Source organism: Coregonus clupeaformis, chromosome 1 (assembly GCF_020615455.1).
Source record: "Coregonus clupeaformis isolate EN_2021a chromosome 1, ASM2061545v1, whole genome shotgun sequence".
In the NCBI taxonomy this organism is placed as follows: Eukaryota; Metazoa; Chordata; class Actinopteri; order Salmoniformes; family Salmonidae; genus Coregonus; species Coregonus clupeaformis.
In genome coordinates, this window is record NC_059192.1 from 96,277,144 (window position 1) to 96,293,936 (window position 16,793).

The 16,793-nt window shown below is 43.1% G+C and overlaps 2 protein-coding genes across 2 annotated transcripts; one reads left to right on the forward strand and one right to left on the reverse strand.

Moving 5' to 3' along the window:
* Positions 1-752: 752 nt before the first annotated feature.
* pdcd2 (programmed cell death 2) lies at positions 753-6,520 on the reverse strand. The gene is made up of 6 exons (XM_041891913.2): positions 6,125-6,520; positions 2,655-2,894; positions 2,422-2,562; positions 2,155-2,255; positions 1,586-1,699; positions 753-1,233 (listed from the first exon to the last, which is right to left on the reverse strand). The coding sequence occupies exons 1-6, from the start codon at positions 6,411-6,413 to the stop codon at positions 1,063-1,065; spliced, it is 1,056 nt and encodes a 351-aa protein (XP_041747847.1). The 5' UTR covers positions 6,414-6,520; the 3' UTR covers positions 753-1,062.
* Positions 6,521-7,287: 767 nt separating this feature from the next.
* LOC121577949 (rho-related GTP-binding protein RhoU-like) lies at positions 7,288-13,881 on the forward strand. Its single transcript, XM_041891944.2, has 3 exons — positions 7,288-7,879; positions 8,254-8,312; positions 12,588-13,881. The coding sequence occupies exons 1-3, from the start codon at positions 7,633-7,635 to the stop codon at positions 13,038-13,040; spliced, it is 759 nt and encodes a 252-aa protein (XP_041747878.1). The 5' UTR covers positions 7,288-7,632; the 3' UTR covers positions 13,041-13,881.
* The last annotated feature ends 2,912 nt before the right edge of the window (positions 13,882-16,793 follow it).

The window sequence follows — 16,793 nt, forward strand, 5'->3', positions numbered from 1 at the left end:
TAGCAGTTTTATTTATTTTTAAATGACTCTTGCTTGTTAATAAATAAGGCAGTCTGGCTGGCTCTTAAATTTTTCTAATGTAGGTTTTGTTATCCTAACGTTTCTCAGTGGATGTTTGTCCACATATTCCCTACAGACATTCAAGATTCATAACATTATTCTTTAAATGGTTTTTAGTCTTTCATTGTTATATGAAGAATCTCCAGATTTAATGTTACTTGGGATTGTATTGCAGCAAGGCTTAACTTCCCAATTTTGTCATTATTTTAACATTGTTTGGATGACATTTTGATCACTCTTTGGTGTTGAAGGCCAGAAAATGGTTGAACATGAATCATGCAACCTTAGTCTGAATCTTAGGACTGTTATTAGTCATATCTGTATGTACCTCCAATGTCTTATTTTGGTCCTTTTTAAGTGTGATTTAAGATCCCTCATGTTTTAATGCTAGAATAGACAAACTAGCCTTTGTTTCAGTAGTTTACACATACTGTATGTTTGGTCTACCATGTAAGCCCACGAAAGCACTGTCAGTAATTATGTTCTGGTTTTAAATGTGTTATTTTGCTACATTGTGCACAATTAAATATTTACTTACCAATTGTGATCTCCCTCCTTAGTTTAAAAATATTTGTCTTCAGGGTATGGCAAGATTACAACTAGTATTCAATCATCCAGTGAATGACTAGTACGTACATGGATTTGAGATAGCATGACCAGTTTAAAGAATAGACCCACTAACAATGGCGCAATATTCCAAGGTGCATCACATGACATTTTAACATGCAAAGTGCGTTTAATTTTCAAGAAATTACATTCCATTAATGTTTTTAAACCGGATTTGAAGCTATGTCCTATGACAAAACAAATGACATGTATTTTGCTTATGATAAAGTAAGTACCTTGTAACAATCAAGTCCTATTCCTCAAATCAATGTATGAGCGATTGGAAATCTAAAAGATTGTGGCTGTTTATGCATAGTTTTTCCTCTAGAAAAGGAAATAGCCACTGAGACAAAGGGACAGTGTAGCCCAAGCCCACTAAATTAAACATTTCCATAACTAGGTACATTCGGATTTCTGTTCTGTGAAATCTTGTTTCCAGATGAATTCGGAAGAGTACTTGTTGCCTTGGTCACAGCTGTCAGCACATGTGTAGACAGCCAAGGTTCCCCAGTCTATACTGGCATCAGGGCTGTCTACTTTTAGGTCATTCAGTAGCTGGGGCATGACCTGTTGGAATGCAAAACACTATCAGCACATTGTCATTCAAGCCTTAGACGTTGAAACATTTAGGTCTGGTTTTCTGGACCCAGATTAAGCTCAGTCCTGGATGAAATATCTCAGCTGAAAGTGTGGTTTAGTCCAGGAATAGGCTCGATGGGGTGTATTCATTAGTCGCAGACCGTTGCCTCTAGGATCCAAACAGAAAGAAACGGAGGAACCTACCTGATTTAGTTCAATAGAAACTCTGTTTAGTTTCAAAATGTTTTCAGTTTAGAGTAAAGATTTTGCAACAGTCTGCGACTAATGAATACACCCCTTGGTCCAGGAAACCGGCTCTTCGTTTAAATATTGCAAATACCTGAAATTCGAAGATACGCCTGGAACCACATGAACAATGTGGGATGTCCTTCTCCACAGGAACATGTTCAGACGAAACCCAAAGAGGAGAGCCACCTCTACAGTATCGCAAAACCTACAATAACACAATGTTATTATAGTCTTCAGTAATCAGGGAAACCCACAATTAAAATTGTGTGTAATTGCATCAGATGCTTGATTAGGTTCTGGGGGGAGATGTATGAAAATAGTCTCCACCCTGCTAAATGGAAACTCTCAGCCAAAGCATTGGCCAAATGTCACCTCCCCTTATGAAATTTGAAAGATGTGAACACCTTTGAAATCGTGATTTGTCCAAATGATCAGTGATGGAAAAAATATGCGCACAGGAACAAAGTTCCTGATAAGTCTTCGCATCCCAGTCTTGACAGAAGCAAGATACCATCCTAAATTATGTGCATTTGTCCACAAGAGATTGTTTCGAGTAAAAAAAAAAGATTAATTTCAGAGTAATCTACACGATTGCCAAATACGTATTTGAGTGATTCTGATGCTCTTCATGTCTGAGGATTCTGCTTGAAGAGTTGTTACCTGATGTGGCTCTGACGCAATCCTCTGTTTAAACTTCTGGAACACTTTGCTATCTTCGGTTTCATGCATGGCCATGTCTTCAAGTTCTGTCTCTGCCAAATCTGTGGAATAGAAGTCATGCTTTTATACAACAGAAATTGTAATCATTTATAGACTCCTATTTAGGCTGGGTCAAATGCCAAAAGATTCTCTCTTCACTCTCCTTTTGATGCCTTAATGGGTCTGAAAGGACTAGATAAGTAAATGCAATGCAGTCTAACTTCTTACCGTCAACTGAGGAGGAGCATTCCACGTTATTCTGTGCGTCCCCGACTGTTTCACTTGATTCTTCTTTCTGATGTTCCTCAGGCTCTGTGACCAGTTCCGACTCTGGGAACAGGAATGGGGAAGGCACTGCGCTGGACGGCACTGAACATGTATTGAAAGTTTAATGTTTATCTTTCAGGCGGGCGGAAAACACAATTTCAGCATTATTACAAATAGTATGACAGTATAATTACCTTGTTTGCAACACTCTTTCTTGTGACAGTGTTTCCAGTCTATGGTCTGGTGTTCTTTGCTGCAGTAGGACACTGCATGGCATTTAGAGCAAGCTTTCTGACCAGGACAGCCACAGAGCTTGCATAGTTTAACCCCTGAACTGTGGACGCAGGGGTCACGCTCAGTCCAATTGGGGTCTTCATCAGATGGAGGATCGTAGGGATAAAAGTCGTTCTTCCGTGGCAACTGGCTCCGAAATACTGGAAAAGAGTAATCTCAAGGTCAGCTTGAGTGGAATAATAGCGGAGTAACATCATTAGTTTCAAGTTTTATTAGTCGTACAGTGGGGGAAAAAGTATTTAGTCAGCCACCAATTGTGCAAGTTCTCCCACTTAAGATGAGAGAGGCCTGTAATTTTCATCATAGGTACACGTCAACTATGACAGACGAAATGAGAAGAAAAAAATCCAGAAAATCACATTGTAGGATTTTTTATGAATTTATTTGCAAATTATGGTGGAAAATAAGTATTTGGTCAATTTCAAAAGTTTCTCAATACTTTTATATACCCTTTGTTGGCAATGACACAGGTCAAACGTTTTCTGTAAGTCTTCACAAGGTTTTCACACACTGTTGCTGGTATTTTGGCCCATTCCTCCATGCAGATCTCCTCTAGAGCAGTGATGTTTTGGGGCTGTCGCTGGGCAACACGGACTTTCAACTCCCTCCAAAGATTTTCTATGGGGTTGAGATCTGGAGACTGGCTAGGCCACTCCAGGACCTTGAAATGCTTCTGACGAAGCCACTCCTTCGTTGCCCGGGCGGTGTGTTTGGGATCATTGTCATGCTGAAAGACCCAGCCACGTTTCATCTTCAATGCCCTTGCTGATGGAAGGAGGTTTTCACTCAAAATCTCACGATACATGGCCCCATTCATTCTTTCCTTTACACGGATCAGTCGTCCTGGTCCCTTTGCAGAAAAAACAGCCCCAAAGCATGATGTTTCCAGCCCCATGCTTCACAGTAGGTATGGTGTTCTTTGGATGCAACTCAGCATTCTTTGTCCTCCAAACACAACGAGTTGAGTTTTTACCAAAAAGTTATATTTTGGTTTCATCTGACCATATGACATTCTCCCAATCCTCTTCTGGATCATCCAAATGCACTCTAGCAAACTTCAGACGGGCCTGGACGTGTACTGGCTTAAGCAGGGGGACACGTCTGGCACTGCAGGATTTGAGTCCCTGGCGGCATAGTGTGTTACTGATGGTAGGCTTTGTTACTTTGGTCCCAGCTTTCTGCAGGTCATTCACTAGGTCCCCCCGTGTGGTTCTGGGATTTTTGCTCACCGTTCTTGTGATCATTTTGACTCCACGGGGTGAGATCTTGCGTGGAGCCCCAGAACGAGGGAGATTATCAGTGGTCTTGTATGTCTTCCATTTCCTAATAATTGCTCCCACAGTTGATTTCTTCAAACCAAGCTGCTTACCTATTGCAGATTCAGTCTTCCTAGCCTGGTGCAGGTCTGCAGTTTTGTTTCTGGTGTCCTTTGACAGCTCTTTGGTCTTGGCCATAGTGGAGTTTGGAGTGTGACTGTTTGAGGTTGTGGACAGGTGTCTTTTATACTGATAACAAGTTCAAACAGGTGCCATTAATACAGGTAACGAGTGGAGGACAGAGGAGCCTCTTAAAGAAGTTACAGGTCTGTGAGAGCCAGAAATCTTGCTTGTTTGTAGGTGACCAAATACTTATTTTCCACCATAATTTGCAAATAAATTCATTAAAAATCCTACAATGTGATTTTCTGGATTTCTTTTTCCTCAATTTGTCTGTCATAGTTGACGTGTACCTATGATGAAAATTACAGGCCTCTCATCTTTTTAAGTGGGAGAACTTGCACAATTGGAGGCTGACTAAATACTTTTTCCCCCCACTGTATGTACAGGATACACATGGTATACACTGTCTAACGAAACACTTACTTGCAGGTTCCTTCTGGACAATGCAACAACAGTAAGAAATAATAAAGGATAATACAAAATAAAGTAAATGGCTCAGTAGAATAGAAAACATTTGAACATAAGTATAATACAGGAAGGCAAAATGTATAGTCCAATATTTACATGTGTACTGGGTAAGGGGGGATTGGGGGGCAAGTGTTTAAATTGTGCAGTATTAGCAATAGTAAATAATTGTTTGCTAGCAGCCATTGTGGTGTGTGTGTGCTAAGGTGAGGAGAGTCAGAGCAGGTGGTCAGTCCAGTTCAGCAGTCTGATGGCTTGTAGATAGAAACTGTCTATGAGCCTGTTGGTATCAGACCTCATGCTCCAATACCGTCTGCCCAACGGTAAGGGAGTGAACAGCTTGTGGCTGAGGCGTGTGGGGTCCTTGATGATGCTGTGGGACTTCCTCAGGCACTGTTTCAAGTACAGTGGCTTGCGAAAGTATTCACCCCCCTTGGCATTTTTCCTATTTTGTTGCCTTACAACCTGGAATTAAAATGGTGCAAGTCTCTTGGGGTATGTCTCTATAAGCTTGGCAAATCTAGCCACTGGGATTTTTGCCCATCCTTCAAGGCAAAACTGCTCCAGCTCCTTCAAGTTGGATGGGTTCTGCTGGTGTACAGCAATCTTTAAGTCATACCACAGATTCTCAATTGAATTGAGGTCTGGGCTTTGACTAGGCCATTCCAAGACATTTAAATGTTTCCCCTTAAACCACTCAGGTGTTGCTTTAGCAGTATGCTTAGCATCATTGTCCTGCTGGAAGGTGAACCTCCGTCCCAGTCTCAAATCTCTGGATGTCAAACAGGTTTCCCTCAAGAAATTCCCTGTATTTAGCGCCATCCATCATTCCTTCAATTCTGACCAGTTTCCCAGTCCCTGCCAATGAAAAACATCCCCACAGCATGATGCTGCCACCACCATGCTTCACTGTGGGGATGGTGTTCTCGGGGTGATGAGAGGTGTTGGGTTTGCGCCAGACATAGCGTTTTCCTTGATGGCAAAAAAGCTCGTGCCCTTGCACTCCTACTAAACAACTTTTTTATTTGGTGAATGGTAAAATCTACAAAACTTTGTCCACTCTGTAATAGATTCTAGTTTTGGGAACAGAACTGTATTGACATCAAACGTTTCATCGATTAGAAAACTTGCATAATGTCGGCCAAAATCCATCTGGCTCCATCTTCCACTGCCGGCCACTGGGCTTCCTCTCATCACCATATTTGGTAGTGAGTGGAAAACGCCAACACCTATACATCCGGTGAAATCTCTGGCTCATTGTTCCATCTGTGGTAGTGTGATTGCCCTGTAACAGGTTTGAAAATTCAAGCCCCACTCCAACTGTTGCACCGCAGTAACTACAATGGTGGTAGCGGTGGGATAATCCCAGCCTTTTAGTGTGCCCCTCTCATTCCCATCCCTGACCATGTGACTATAGGTTTGATGTTGATGGAAATGCAATAGCTAGCTAGCTAAATGCTATTTACCTTTCAGGCAACGGCTGTCGTTTCGTGAATAGCAGTCTGGTGTCTTGCAGCAGAATACAAAAAGAGTTCGGTGAAAACTTATATCCTGTCCAGTTATTGGAGCGTAAACCTGCAAGAGAAATGCTGTATGAAGTTGGCATTTTCCACATGCTAACTCAGGAAGACTTGGGATGTCCAACTGACTCAACCATGCAGGTTTGCCTCCAACTTTGCTGGGGAACTGATGACTCTGTAGTAGCCAGTGTTCGGCCTCCTCCAAAAAGCCAAGAGCAACCCCTGTTTCTGCCATAGTGTTAATTTAACTATTTGCCAAGTAACGTTGATTTGATCGTATTCCTTCAATCGCTGGCTAGCTGTCTGTCACATCATATTCCAACGTGCGTCAAGGTTGTAACTTTAAAATATGTCCGGAGTGGAACAATACTTTTAGGAGGCAAACGTTCTGTGTAATTCGCTCTCCTGCCATATCGCTTATTTGCAATTGAAACACCTTAATTAAAATAGTGTGGCGTACCTCGGAAAACGTAATTAAATGTATCTGTAGGTCCAAGAAATGCTGAATAGTTGTCTCTGTCACGTCGTCAGTGGGCTCCCGAGTGGCGCAGCGGTCTAAGGCACTGCATCTCAGTGCTAGGGTCACTACAGACCCTGGTTCGATTCACAATCCGGTCGTGATTGGGAGTCCCATAGGGCTAAATAAGAATTAGTTTTTAATTGACTTGCCTAGTTAAATAAAGGTAATAAAAAATGAAGTCAGTCAATATAGAATATTTCCTGTCAAAGTCCACCAGGTGGCAGACTTCAGCTACTGTATCATCGCTCAGCCATATCATCGGAGAGAAGTGATACTGTTGGTGAGATCAAACAGGCTGAGGGATGCAAATGTAACAATTGTGTACAAAACATGTAACAATTTCGCCGGTTAAAACTTAACCATGAATAGTAGAGAATTAGAAACCATTGAACAGACGAAGCCTTACAAATTACTTATTTATTTATTTTAGTTTATAAAACAAAATTTTTGCACAAAAAAAAGAATCAAATTCTAGGTAGGATATATTTGCAATCTACGGGGGGGGCTTGCTTATTGCTATTGGTCAATGGTGCAATCTTTTTTCTGACTCAGTGGTGTTTGATGATGTCATACTGCTCAGGAGTCGAAGGCTGAGCTGTTTTTTACAGTCATAGGGCTGAGTAGGGGAGGGGAGTGCGAACTACAAATGTGGAAAAGATTTAGGAAAGAAACTTCAAATCATACGGGGTGGAAACATTTTCTCCTATTGGACTTATTGCTTGAGGAATTTATTTCTGTACAATGGGGGATTGACATCAAGGTGTCTGCATCGTCTTTATAGAAAGGCCACACTTTTTCCAACCATGGAACACTACAGAAGATAAGGGGCAGTTCTTGTGAAAGTCACGTTGATGTCAGATCTAGGAAACTAATGGTTTGGCGAAACTAGGATTAACTGGTTGCTGGACGGTTCCATTGGCTATACCACAAGGCGATGCCTCCCCAGGGCGATGGAGAATATAAACCTGTAGCAGTGTCGGCGGTCCCACCGGTTCCCCCTCGGAGGGTTCGGAGCAGAGAGTCGTTTTCTGGCTCCAAGTGTTGGTCCGGTGGCGGAGAGCGCAAAGTGAAGTGTGTGCTTGTCGGTGACGGCGCAGTTGGAAAGACGAGCTTGATTGTCAGCTATACCACAAATGGATATCCAACTGAATATGTCCCAACTGCTTTTGATAATTTTTCAGGTAACTTGACAAATATGTGCCTTTTGAAGTCAGGTAGGCTATTAGGACCTATTGTGGTCCTATTGGCATATGCAATTCATTGTTTTTCTCAGGCCCTTTTAACAGCACATTTAACAGGTAAATTCTTGATTAGCCTATATTTCTACTCAGCCTCAGACTGACAGCAATTTTAAATTCAGCTTGAGTAAAATTTCTGCCAACTGTCTGCTGCCATACATTGGCAACAGGAAGACTATGGTAATTATTATACACAATAGTTTGTCCATAACAACACTGTTCTGGCCTTAACAGTAGTTAATGGCATTGTGGTTACCAATTTATTCTTTGTTATATTGGCTGATTACATTTATAATTTGTTGTATTTTTTCTTTCAGCGGTTGTGGCAGTTGATGGCAAGCCAGTGAAACTGCAGCTTTGTGACACAGCTGGGCAGGTTTGTGTAATTAAAATACACCTCTAGGACAGTTTCATATGATCGCTACACTCCTGGAAGTGTAAAGGATTAGTTACAAACAAACAAAGTTGACCTTTTTGCTGTTCCTAAAATGTCTCAAACTTCTTCTAACCCCCTATGCATTACTAGGCTACTACATGTACAGAATGGGTTCAAATGGTCTACTAGTGTAGGGGAGATAAGGGATCTGTCTAAATTGATGTGCTCCAGTAGTGTTTTTGTCCTGTCATTTACATTTTAGTCATTTAGCAGATGCTCTTATCCAGAGCAACTTACAGTTAGACATTTTCATACTGGCCCCCTGTGGGAATCGAACCCACAACCCTGGCGTTGCAAACGCCATGCTCTACCAACTGAGCTACACGGGACCAGTCATGAGTCTTCACCATAAATGAGGTTACTCAAATAAATGCTGTCTCCCCCACATGGGAGGGGGTAACAGGCTTGGGGGGATTACAGACAGGAAACCTTATGTGTAATGAATTGAATATGAGCCTGGAAAGGAAACGTAGCTTCGGCACAGCTGGGGCTGGTCAGAGGAGATGGGTCTGTTTCTGAGGAGCAGAGCAGGCTGGAGAGAGTCAGCAGTGGAAAACAGCCCAGGAAAGCAGGCCAAGAGAGATCCAGAGCGGTTCTGTCTAGACACAGAGAGAGTCCCTGGCTGGAGGCTGAGCTCTGTGGGTTCATAGGGTTCTGCTTTGTCTCTTTGCAGTGAGGCTCTAAGCCGATGAGCTTTTCATTAGACACCAATGATCTTTTCAATTGTTTTGAAATTATTTTTTACAAGACAATGCAAGCAATATCATAGTTATAGCATAGTTAAACCTTGGTTACATAGAAAAATAATCAAGATGACATTTCCGTTTGCATGAATATTTTGCCCCAGCTGCCCGCCCAACCCCATGATGTGCTGCAAATGTGAGATAATGGCTGAGCCAATTCAACAAAATAATAGTTATTACCTTTTCAAAGATCAATGTCACCCTACTCCCCTGGGCATAACTGAGTCTGTGTATTTAGCATACTAAGCATGCAGAAGACTGCCTGAATACCAACCACAGGGTCCCTCACAGTCAATGTTTTAGTATTTTATTGGGATCCCCAGTAGCTAGTGCTGAAGCAGCAGCAACTCTTCCTGGGGATGTTGTTGACCTCATTGGGTTCCTGATACCACTAATTAACTCCCAGCCAATCAGAAATGATCTGGAGACCCTTTGCTGCTACCCTCTGAAGAGGGAAATGCACTATTAAAATCTCTTTCAGGAAGCAATGGGTACACACAAGCTGGGTGTATCAGAGAAACAGATGAGAGAGAGCGATGGAATGCACGTTTGTCAATTAACAACAAAATATAATCTCAGTGGAATGCCAGCGTTATCGTCCCTCCAATAGAACTAGATGTATTGGAGATATGCAAACGTAATCTGAATGTTGTGTAATAAGCAAAGATAAGCACACATATTGGCGTCAGTGCAATGGCCCATGGGTTGGATGTTTACCGCTGGAACTCCCCTGCAATGCTGAGCTGCCACTAATACCTGATACCGCTCCACTCAGGGGCTCTTTAGCTGGTGATATAAATGATGTCACCGCTCCACTCAGGGGCTCTTTAGCTGGTGATATAAATGATGTCACCGCTCCACTCAGAGGCTCTTTAGCTGGTGATATAAATGATGTCACCGCTCCACTCAGGGGCTCTTTAGCTGGTGATATAAATGATGTCACCGCTCCACTCAGGGGCTCTTTAGCTGGTGATATAAATGATGTCACCGCTCCACTCAGGGGCTCTTTAGCTGGTGATATACATGATGTCACCGCTCCACTCAGGGGCTCTTTAGTTGGTGATATAAATGATGTCACCGCTCCACTCAGAGGCTCTTTAGCTGGTGATATAAATGATGTCACGCTCCACTCAGAGGCTCTTTAGCTGGTGATATAAATTATGTCACCGCTCCACTCAGGGGCTCTTTAGCTGGTGATATAAATTATGTCACCGCACCACTCAGAGGATCTTTAGCTGGTGATATAAATGATGTCACCGCTCCACTCAGGGGCTCTTTAGTTGGTGATATAAATGATGTCACCGCTCCACTCAGGGGCTCTTTAGCTGGTGATATAAATGATGTCACCGCTCCACTCAGGGGCTCTTTAGCTGGTGATATAAATGATGTCACCGCTCCACTCAGGGGCTCTTTAGTTGGTGATATAAATGATGTCACCGCTCCACTCAGTGGCTCTTTAGCTGGTGATATAAATGATGTCACCGCTCCACTCAGGGGCTCTTTAGCTGGTGATATAAATGATGTCACCGCTCCACTCAGAGGCTCTTTAGCTGGTGATATAAATGATGTCACCGCTCCACTCAGGGGCTCTTTAGCTGGTGATATAAATGATGTCACCGCTCCACTCAGGGGCTCTTTAGCTGGTGAGATACATGATGTCACCGCTCCACTCAGGGGCTCTTTAGCTGGTGAAAATCACATATCCTTATACTTACAGAGATTGGGCAGTGGGGTAGTGGTTTGCTGTGCCAACTGTGAATCAGAAATGTTTTCCTCCTCTACCCTCTCAACAGCCTCATCACACTTTCTCTCTTTCATTTAGCTGCATGATCGTCATCACAAATTCCTTTTGGGAGTCAGTCAGACAAAATGTGGACTATGGTTCATAGTCTTATGTACACTGAACAAAAATATAAACGCAACATGTAAAGTGTTGGTCCCATGTTTCATGAGCTGAAATAAAAAATCCCATAAATGTTCCATACGCACAAAAAGCTTATTTCTCTCAAAGTTTGTGCACAATTTTGTTTACATCCCTATTGGTGCATTTCTCCTTTGCCAAGATAATCCATCCACCTGACAGGTGTGGCATATCAAGAAGCTGATTAAACAGCATGATCATTACACAGGTGCACCTTGTGCTGGGGACAGATGTGTCAAGTTTTGAGGGAGCGTGCAATTGGCATGCTGACTGCAGGAATGTCCACCAGAGCTGTTGCCAGAGAATTTAATGTTCATTTCTCTACCATAAGCCGTCGTTTTAGAGAATTTGGCAGTATGTCCAACCGGCCTCACAACCGCAGGCCACGGGTAACCACGCCAGCCCAGGACCTCCACATCCGGTTTTTCACCTGCGGGATTGTGTAGGGGGGTGGTGGGGTGCTGAGGAGTATTTCTGTCTGTAATAAAGCCTTTTTGTGGGGTAAAACTCATTCTGATTGGCTGGGCCTGGCTCCCAAGAGGTGGGCTTATGCCCTCCCAGGCCCACCCATGGCTGCACCCCTGCCCAGTTATGTGAAATCCATAGATTAGGGCCTAATGAATTTATCTCAATTGACTGATTTCCTTAAAGGAACTGTAACTCAGTAAAATCGTTGAAATTGTTGCTTGTTGCGTTTTATATTTTTGTTCAGTATAAATATTTTAATCTATAATATAGTCATGTTCTAGCAATTTAATAATGCTCTCTCTCTTCTCCAATTTAGCTATTGGTAGTTTTTATATTTAGCATTCATGCTAGTGTAATATATGCCGGTTGGAATAAACAGTGCCTTCATTACGCAATGGCATGTCAGTCAGCAACATTAAAGGAGATTCAAATCAACTGTAGGCTATGCTGAAAGAGCTGTCCCTAATCAGAAACACTACAGCATGTAGACTTTGTCACTCTAACAGAAACTGATACAGGTGTCATGTGTTGTCAGGTTGTGGACACAGAGTGTGTGTTCCTGCCTGCCAGAGACACTTTGTCATGAGGTTGAGGCTCCACTAGTTACAGCCATGCACATGGTGACATCTTAGCCAATGAGGGCAGGATTTTTCTTCTCTTGACTATGCCCTTGTCAACCCTCTACACTCTTAGAAAAAAGGGTTCCAAAAGGGTTCTTCAGCTGTCCCCATAGGAGAACCCTTTTTGGTTCCAGGTAGAACCCTTTTTGGTTTCAGGAACCAAAAAGGTTCTACCTCTGACCAAAAAAGGTTATTCAAAGGGTTCTCCTATGGGGACAGCCGAATAACCATTTTAGGTTCTAGATTAAACCTTTTTTTCTAAGAGTGTACTCAAAGACCTTTTCACAAGGAGGACTATTGAGTTGAGCTTGCCCATTCTCGGTTCTACTTGTTATCAGGTCGTGTCATGAACCCCCCTCTCCTCTCCTCTCCTCTCCTCTCCTCTCCTCTCCTCTCCTCTCCTCTCCTCTCCTCTCCTCTCCTCTCCTCTCCTCTCCTCTCCTCTCCTCTCCTCTCCCTGCAGGATGAGTTTGACAAGCTGCGTCCGCTCTGCTACACCAACGCAGACATCTTCCTGCTGTGCTTCAGCGTCGTCAGCCCCTCCTCCTTCCAGAACGTAACAGAGAAATGGGTGCCGGAGATTCGCCGGCACTGCCCGCAGGCGCCGGTGGTTCTGGTGGGCACCCAGTCGGACCTGCGGGAGGATGTTAATGTTCTGATCGAGCTGGCCAAGTATAAAGAGAGGCCAGTCGAGCCCCAGGAGGCCCAGCAGTGTGCCGAGGACATGAGGGCTGTGTCACACATGGAATGCTCCTCACTCACCCAGAAGAACCTCAAAGAGGTGTTTGACGCAGCCATCGTGGCCAGCATCCAGCACTCTGACAGTCAGCAGCAGCATAGACTGAAAAAACGGACTCCAGACAAGATGAAGAAGCTTTCTAAATCATGGTGGAAGAAGTACTGTTGCGTGGCTTAGCCTCTATCTGTGTGTGTGATAGGAAGGACGCATGGGTTCCTATTTTGGTTCCATGTCAGCATGTTAACAGGGGCAGTAAGGAAAACAGTGACTGGAATATGGACGAAGGTCTGGTCTGGAGTATCTGAGTTATGTGTAGGTTAGGCCTCAATGACCCCATGCTATTTTTGCTTTACCAATGTGAGCTGCAATGGAGACAGAGCTGACTTTCCTCGAAGAATACTCATTGACTTTCCCCTGCCTTATATCCATGATCCTGGGGGGGGACAGCTTCTAAATGGACAACTGTGAAAGATGAAGCCCTATTGATAACCAGGAGGGCTTATGTTGTTATATCAGCCCATATTTAAGAGCCTTGTTTAGCTTGTTGTCTAATGTACAAACCACTCAGAAACATAGCAGAGCTACATTTTTCTAATGTTTTTCAGAATTTCTAACTGTTGTTTACATTAGGACATGGGTTCTGTCCAAGTTCATATGAGGGTCACAGTCTCAAGTTATGTGCTGGAGTTCTAACTGGACTTGTTGACCTTCGGTTCACTTGACCATAGCACAACCTGAGGAGTTTTAAACAAACACCGCCATGGCAACATTTAAAGAGCTCCCTATGGGACTCAAATGCATGTGACATGTCCCCTTGTTACGTATGTCAGTAGCTAGGTTTCCATCCATTTGGGGACAGGTTTTCATGCGAATATTCTAAAATCCATGTAAAGAAAAGATGTGCATTTTCCCACAATTGGTCTTTCACCACGCTGTGAAGTTCATCATGACTTATTTAATCTGTAGCCTAATAAACAGCATGGTTTCCTGAGTCATAGTGGGAGGTCCACACACCATATCATCTTGTGACTCCTAGTTTACTTCGATATGATGGTTATTATATCAATATATGCGTATAAAGACGTTTCCACCGCCATTTCTCGCATCATTAATTTTATCGACACAAAACGATCCCACCATGTTGAACAAACAAATTATCTGTCTGCATTTATATAATTGTTGAGAAAATTCCTGTTTCTATCACAGCTGTCGTGATTTTCTTATATACGGCATTACTTTACTCGCATAAAACCTGTGGATGGAAACGTGATTAGTAGGTACAGTGAGGGAAAAAAGTATTTGATCCCCTGCTGATTTTGTACGTTTGCCCACTGACAAAGACATGATCAGTCTATAATGTTAATGGTAGGTTTATTTGAACAGTGAGAGACAGAATAACAACAAAACTATCCAGAAAAACGCATGTCAAAAATGTTATAAATTGATTTGCATTTTAATGAGGGAAATAAGTATTTGACCCCTCTGCAAAACATGACTTAGTACTTGGTGGCAAAACCCTTGTTGGCAATCACACAGGTCAGACGTTTCTTGTAGTTGGCTACCAGGTTTGCACACATCTCAGGAGGGATTTTGTCCCATTCCTCTTTGCAGATCTTCTCCAAGTCATTAAGGTTTCGAGGCTGACGTTTGGCAACTCGAACCTTCAGCTCCCTCCACAGATTTTCTATGGGATTAAGGTCTGGAGACTGGCTAGGCCACTCCAGGACCTTAATGTGCTTCTTCTTGAGCCACTCCTTTGTTGCCTTGGCCGTGTGTTTTGGGTCATTGTCATGCTGGAATACCCATCTACGACCCATTTTCAATGCCCTGGCTGAGGGAAGGAGGTTCTCACCCTAGATTTCACGGTACATGGCCCCGTCCATCGTCCCTTTGATGCAGTGAAGTTGTCCTGTCCCCTTAGCAGAAAAACACCCCCAAAGCATAATGTTTCCACCTCCATGTTTGATGGTGGGGATGGTGTTCTTGGGGTCATAGGCAGCATTCCTCCTCCTCCAAACACGGCGAGTTGAGTTGATGCCAAAGAGCTCGATTTTGGTCTAATCTGACCACAACACTTTCACCCAGTTCTCCTCTGAATCATTCAGATGATCATTGGCAAACTTCAGATGGGCCTGTATATGTGCTTTCTTGAGCAGGGGGACCTTGCGGGCGCTGCAGGATTTCAGTCCTTCACGGCGTAGTGTGTTACCAATTGTTTTCTTGGTGACTATGGTCCCAGCTGCCTTGAGATCATTGACAATATTCTCCCGTGTAGTTCTGGGCTGATTCCTCATTGCAATTCCTCATTGCATTCCACGAGGTGAGATCTTGCATGAAGCCCCAGGCCGAGGGAGATTGACAGTTATTTTATGTTTGGAATAATGACAACTGTTGTCACCTTCTCACCAAGCTGCTTGGCGATGTTCTTGTAGCCCATTCCAGCCTTGTGTAGGTCTACAATATTGTCCCTGACATCTTCGGAGAGCTATTTGGTCTTGGCCATGGTGGAGAGTTTGGAATCTGATTGATTGATTGCTTCTGTGGACAGGTGTCTTTTATACAGGTAACAAACTGAGATTAGGAGCACTCCCTTCAAGAGTGTGCTCCTAATCTCAGCTCGTTACCTGTATAAAAGACACCTGGGAGCCAGAAATCTTTCTGATTGAGAGGGGGTCAAATACTTATTTCCCTCATTAAAATGCAAATCAATTTATAACATTTTTGACATGCGTTTTTCTGGATTTTTTTGTTGGTATTCTGTCTCTCACTGTTCAAATAAACCTACCATTAAAATTATAGACGGATCATTTCTTTGTCAGTGGGCAAACGTACAAAATCAGCAGGGGATCAAATACTTTTTTCCCTCACTGTACACTATATACAGTTGAAGTCGGAAGTTTACATACACCTTAGCAAAATACATTTAAACTCAGTTTTTCACAGTTCCTGACATTTAATCCTAGTAAAAATTCCCTGTCTTAGGTCAGTTAGGATCACCACTTTATTTTAAGAATGTGAAATGTTTACATAAACTCAATTAGTATTTGGTAGCATTGCCTTTAAATTGTTTAACTTGGGTCAAACGTTTCGGGTAGCCTTCCACAAGCTTCCCACAATAAGTTGGGTGAATTTTGGTCCATTCCTCCTGACAGAGCTGATGTAACTGAGTCAGGTTTGTAGGCCTTCTTGGTTGCACACGCTTTTTCAGTTCTGCCCACACATTTTCTATAGGATCGAGGTCAGGGCTTTGTGATGGCCACTCCAATACCTTGACTTTGTTGTCCTTAAGCCATTTTGCCACAACTTTGAAAGTATGCTTGGGATCATTGTCCATTTGGAAGACACATTTGCGACCAAGCTTTAACTTCGTGACTGAGGTCTTGAGATGTTGCTTCAATATATCCACATAATCTTCCTTCCTCATGATGCCATCTATTTTGTGAAGTGCACCAGTCCCTCCTGCAACAAAGCACCCCCACAGCATGATGCTGCCACCCCCCGTGCTTCACAGTTGGGATGGTGTTCTTCGGCTTGCAAGAAACCCCTTTTTCCTCCAAACATAACGATGGTCATGATGGTCAAACAGTTCTATTTTTGTTTCATCAGACCAGAGGACATTTCTCCAAAAAGTACGATCTTTGTCCCCATATGCAGTTGCAAACCGTAGTCTGACTTTTTTATGGCGGTTTTGGAGCGGTGTTGATGTCGATATAGGACTTGTTTTACTGTGGATATAGATACTTTTGTACCTGTTTCCTCCAGCATCTTCACAAGGTCCTTTGCTGTTGTTCTGGGATTGATTTGCACTTTTCGCACCAAAGTACGTTCATCTCTAGGAGACAGAACGCGTCTCCTTCCTGAGCGGTATGACGGCTGCGTGGTTCCATAGTGTTTATACTTGCATACTATTGTTTGTACAGATGAACGTGG

Excerpts from the sequence above, each read along its gene's own strand:
- pdcd2 (XM_041891913.2), bottom strand. The coding sequence starts at position 6,413 with ATGGCAGAAACAGGGGTTGCTCTTGGCTTTTTGGAGGAGGCCGAACAC. Across the intron at positions 2,895-6,124 it reads CGACAGCCGTTGCCTGAAAG|TATTTCGGAGCCAGTTGCCA; the intron begins GTAAATAGCATT and ends ACTCTTTTCCAG. Across the intron at positions 1,700-2,154 it reads TTGCGTCAGAGCCACATCAG|GTTTTGCGATACTGTAGAGG; the intron begins GTAACAACTCTT and ends GTGTTATTGTAG.
- LOC121577949 (XM_041891944.2), top strand. The coding sequence starts at position 7,633 with ATGCCTCCCCAGGGCGATGGAGAATATAAACCTGTAGCAGTGTCGGCG. Across the intron at positions 7,880-8,253 it reads TGCTTTTGATAATTTTTCAG|CGGTTGTGGCAGTTGATGGC; the intron begins GTAACTTGACAA and ends TTTTTCTTTCAG. Across the intron at positions 8,313-12,587 it reads TTTGTGACACAGCTGGGCAG|GATGAGTTTGACAAGCTGCG; the intron begins GTTTGTGTAATT and ends CTCTCCCTGCAG.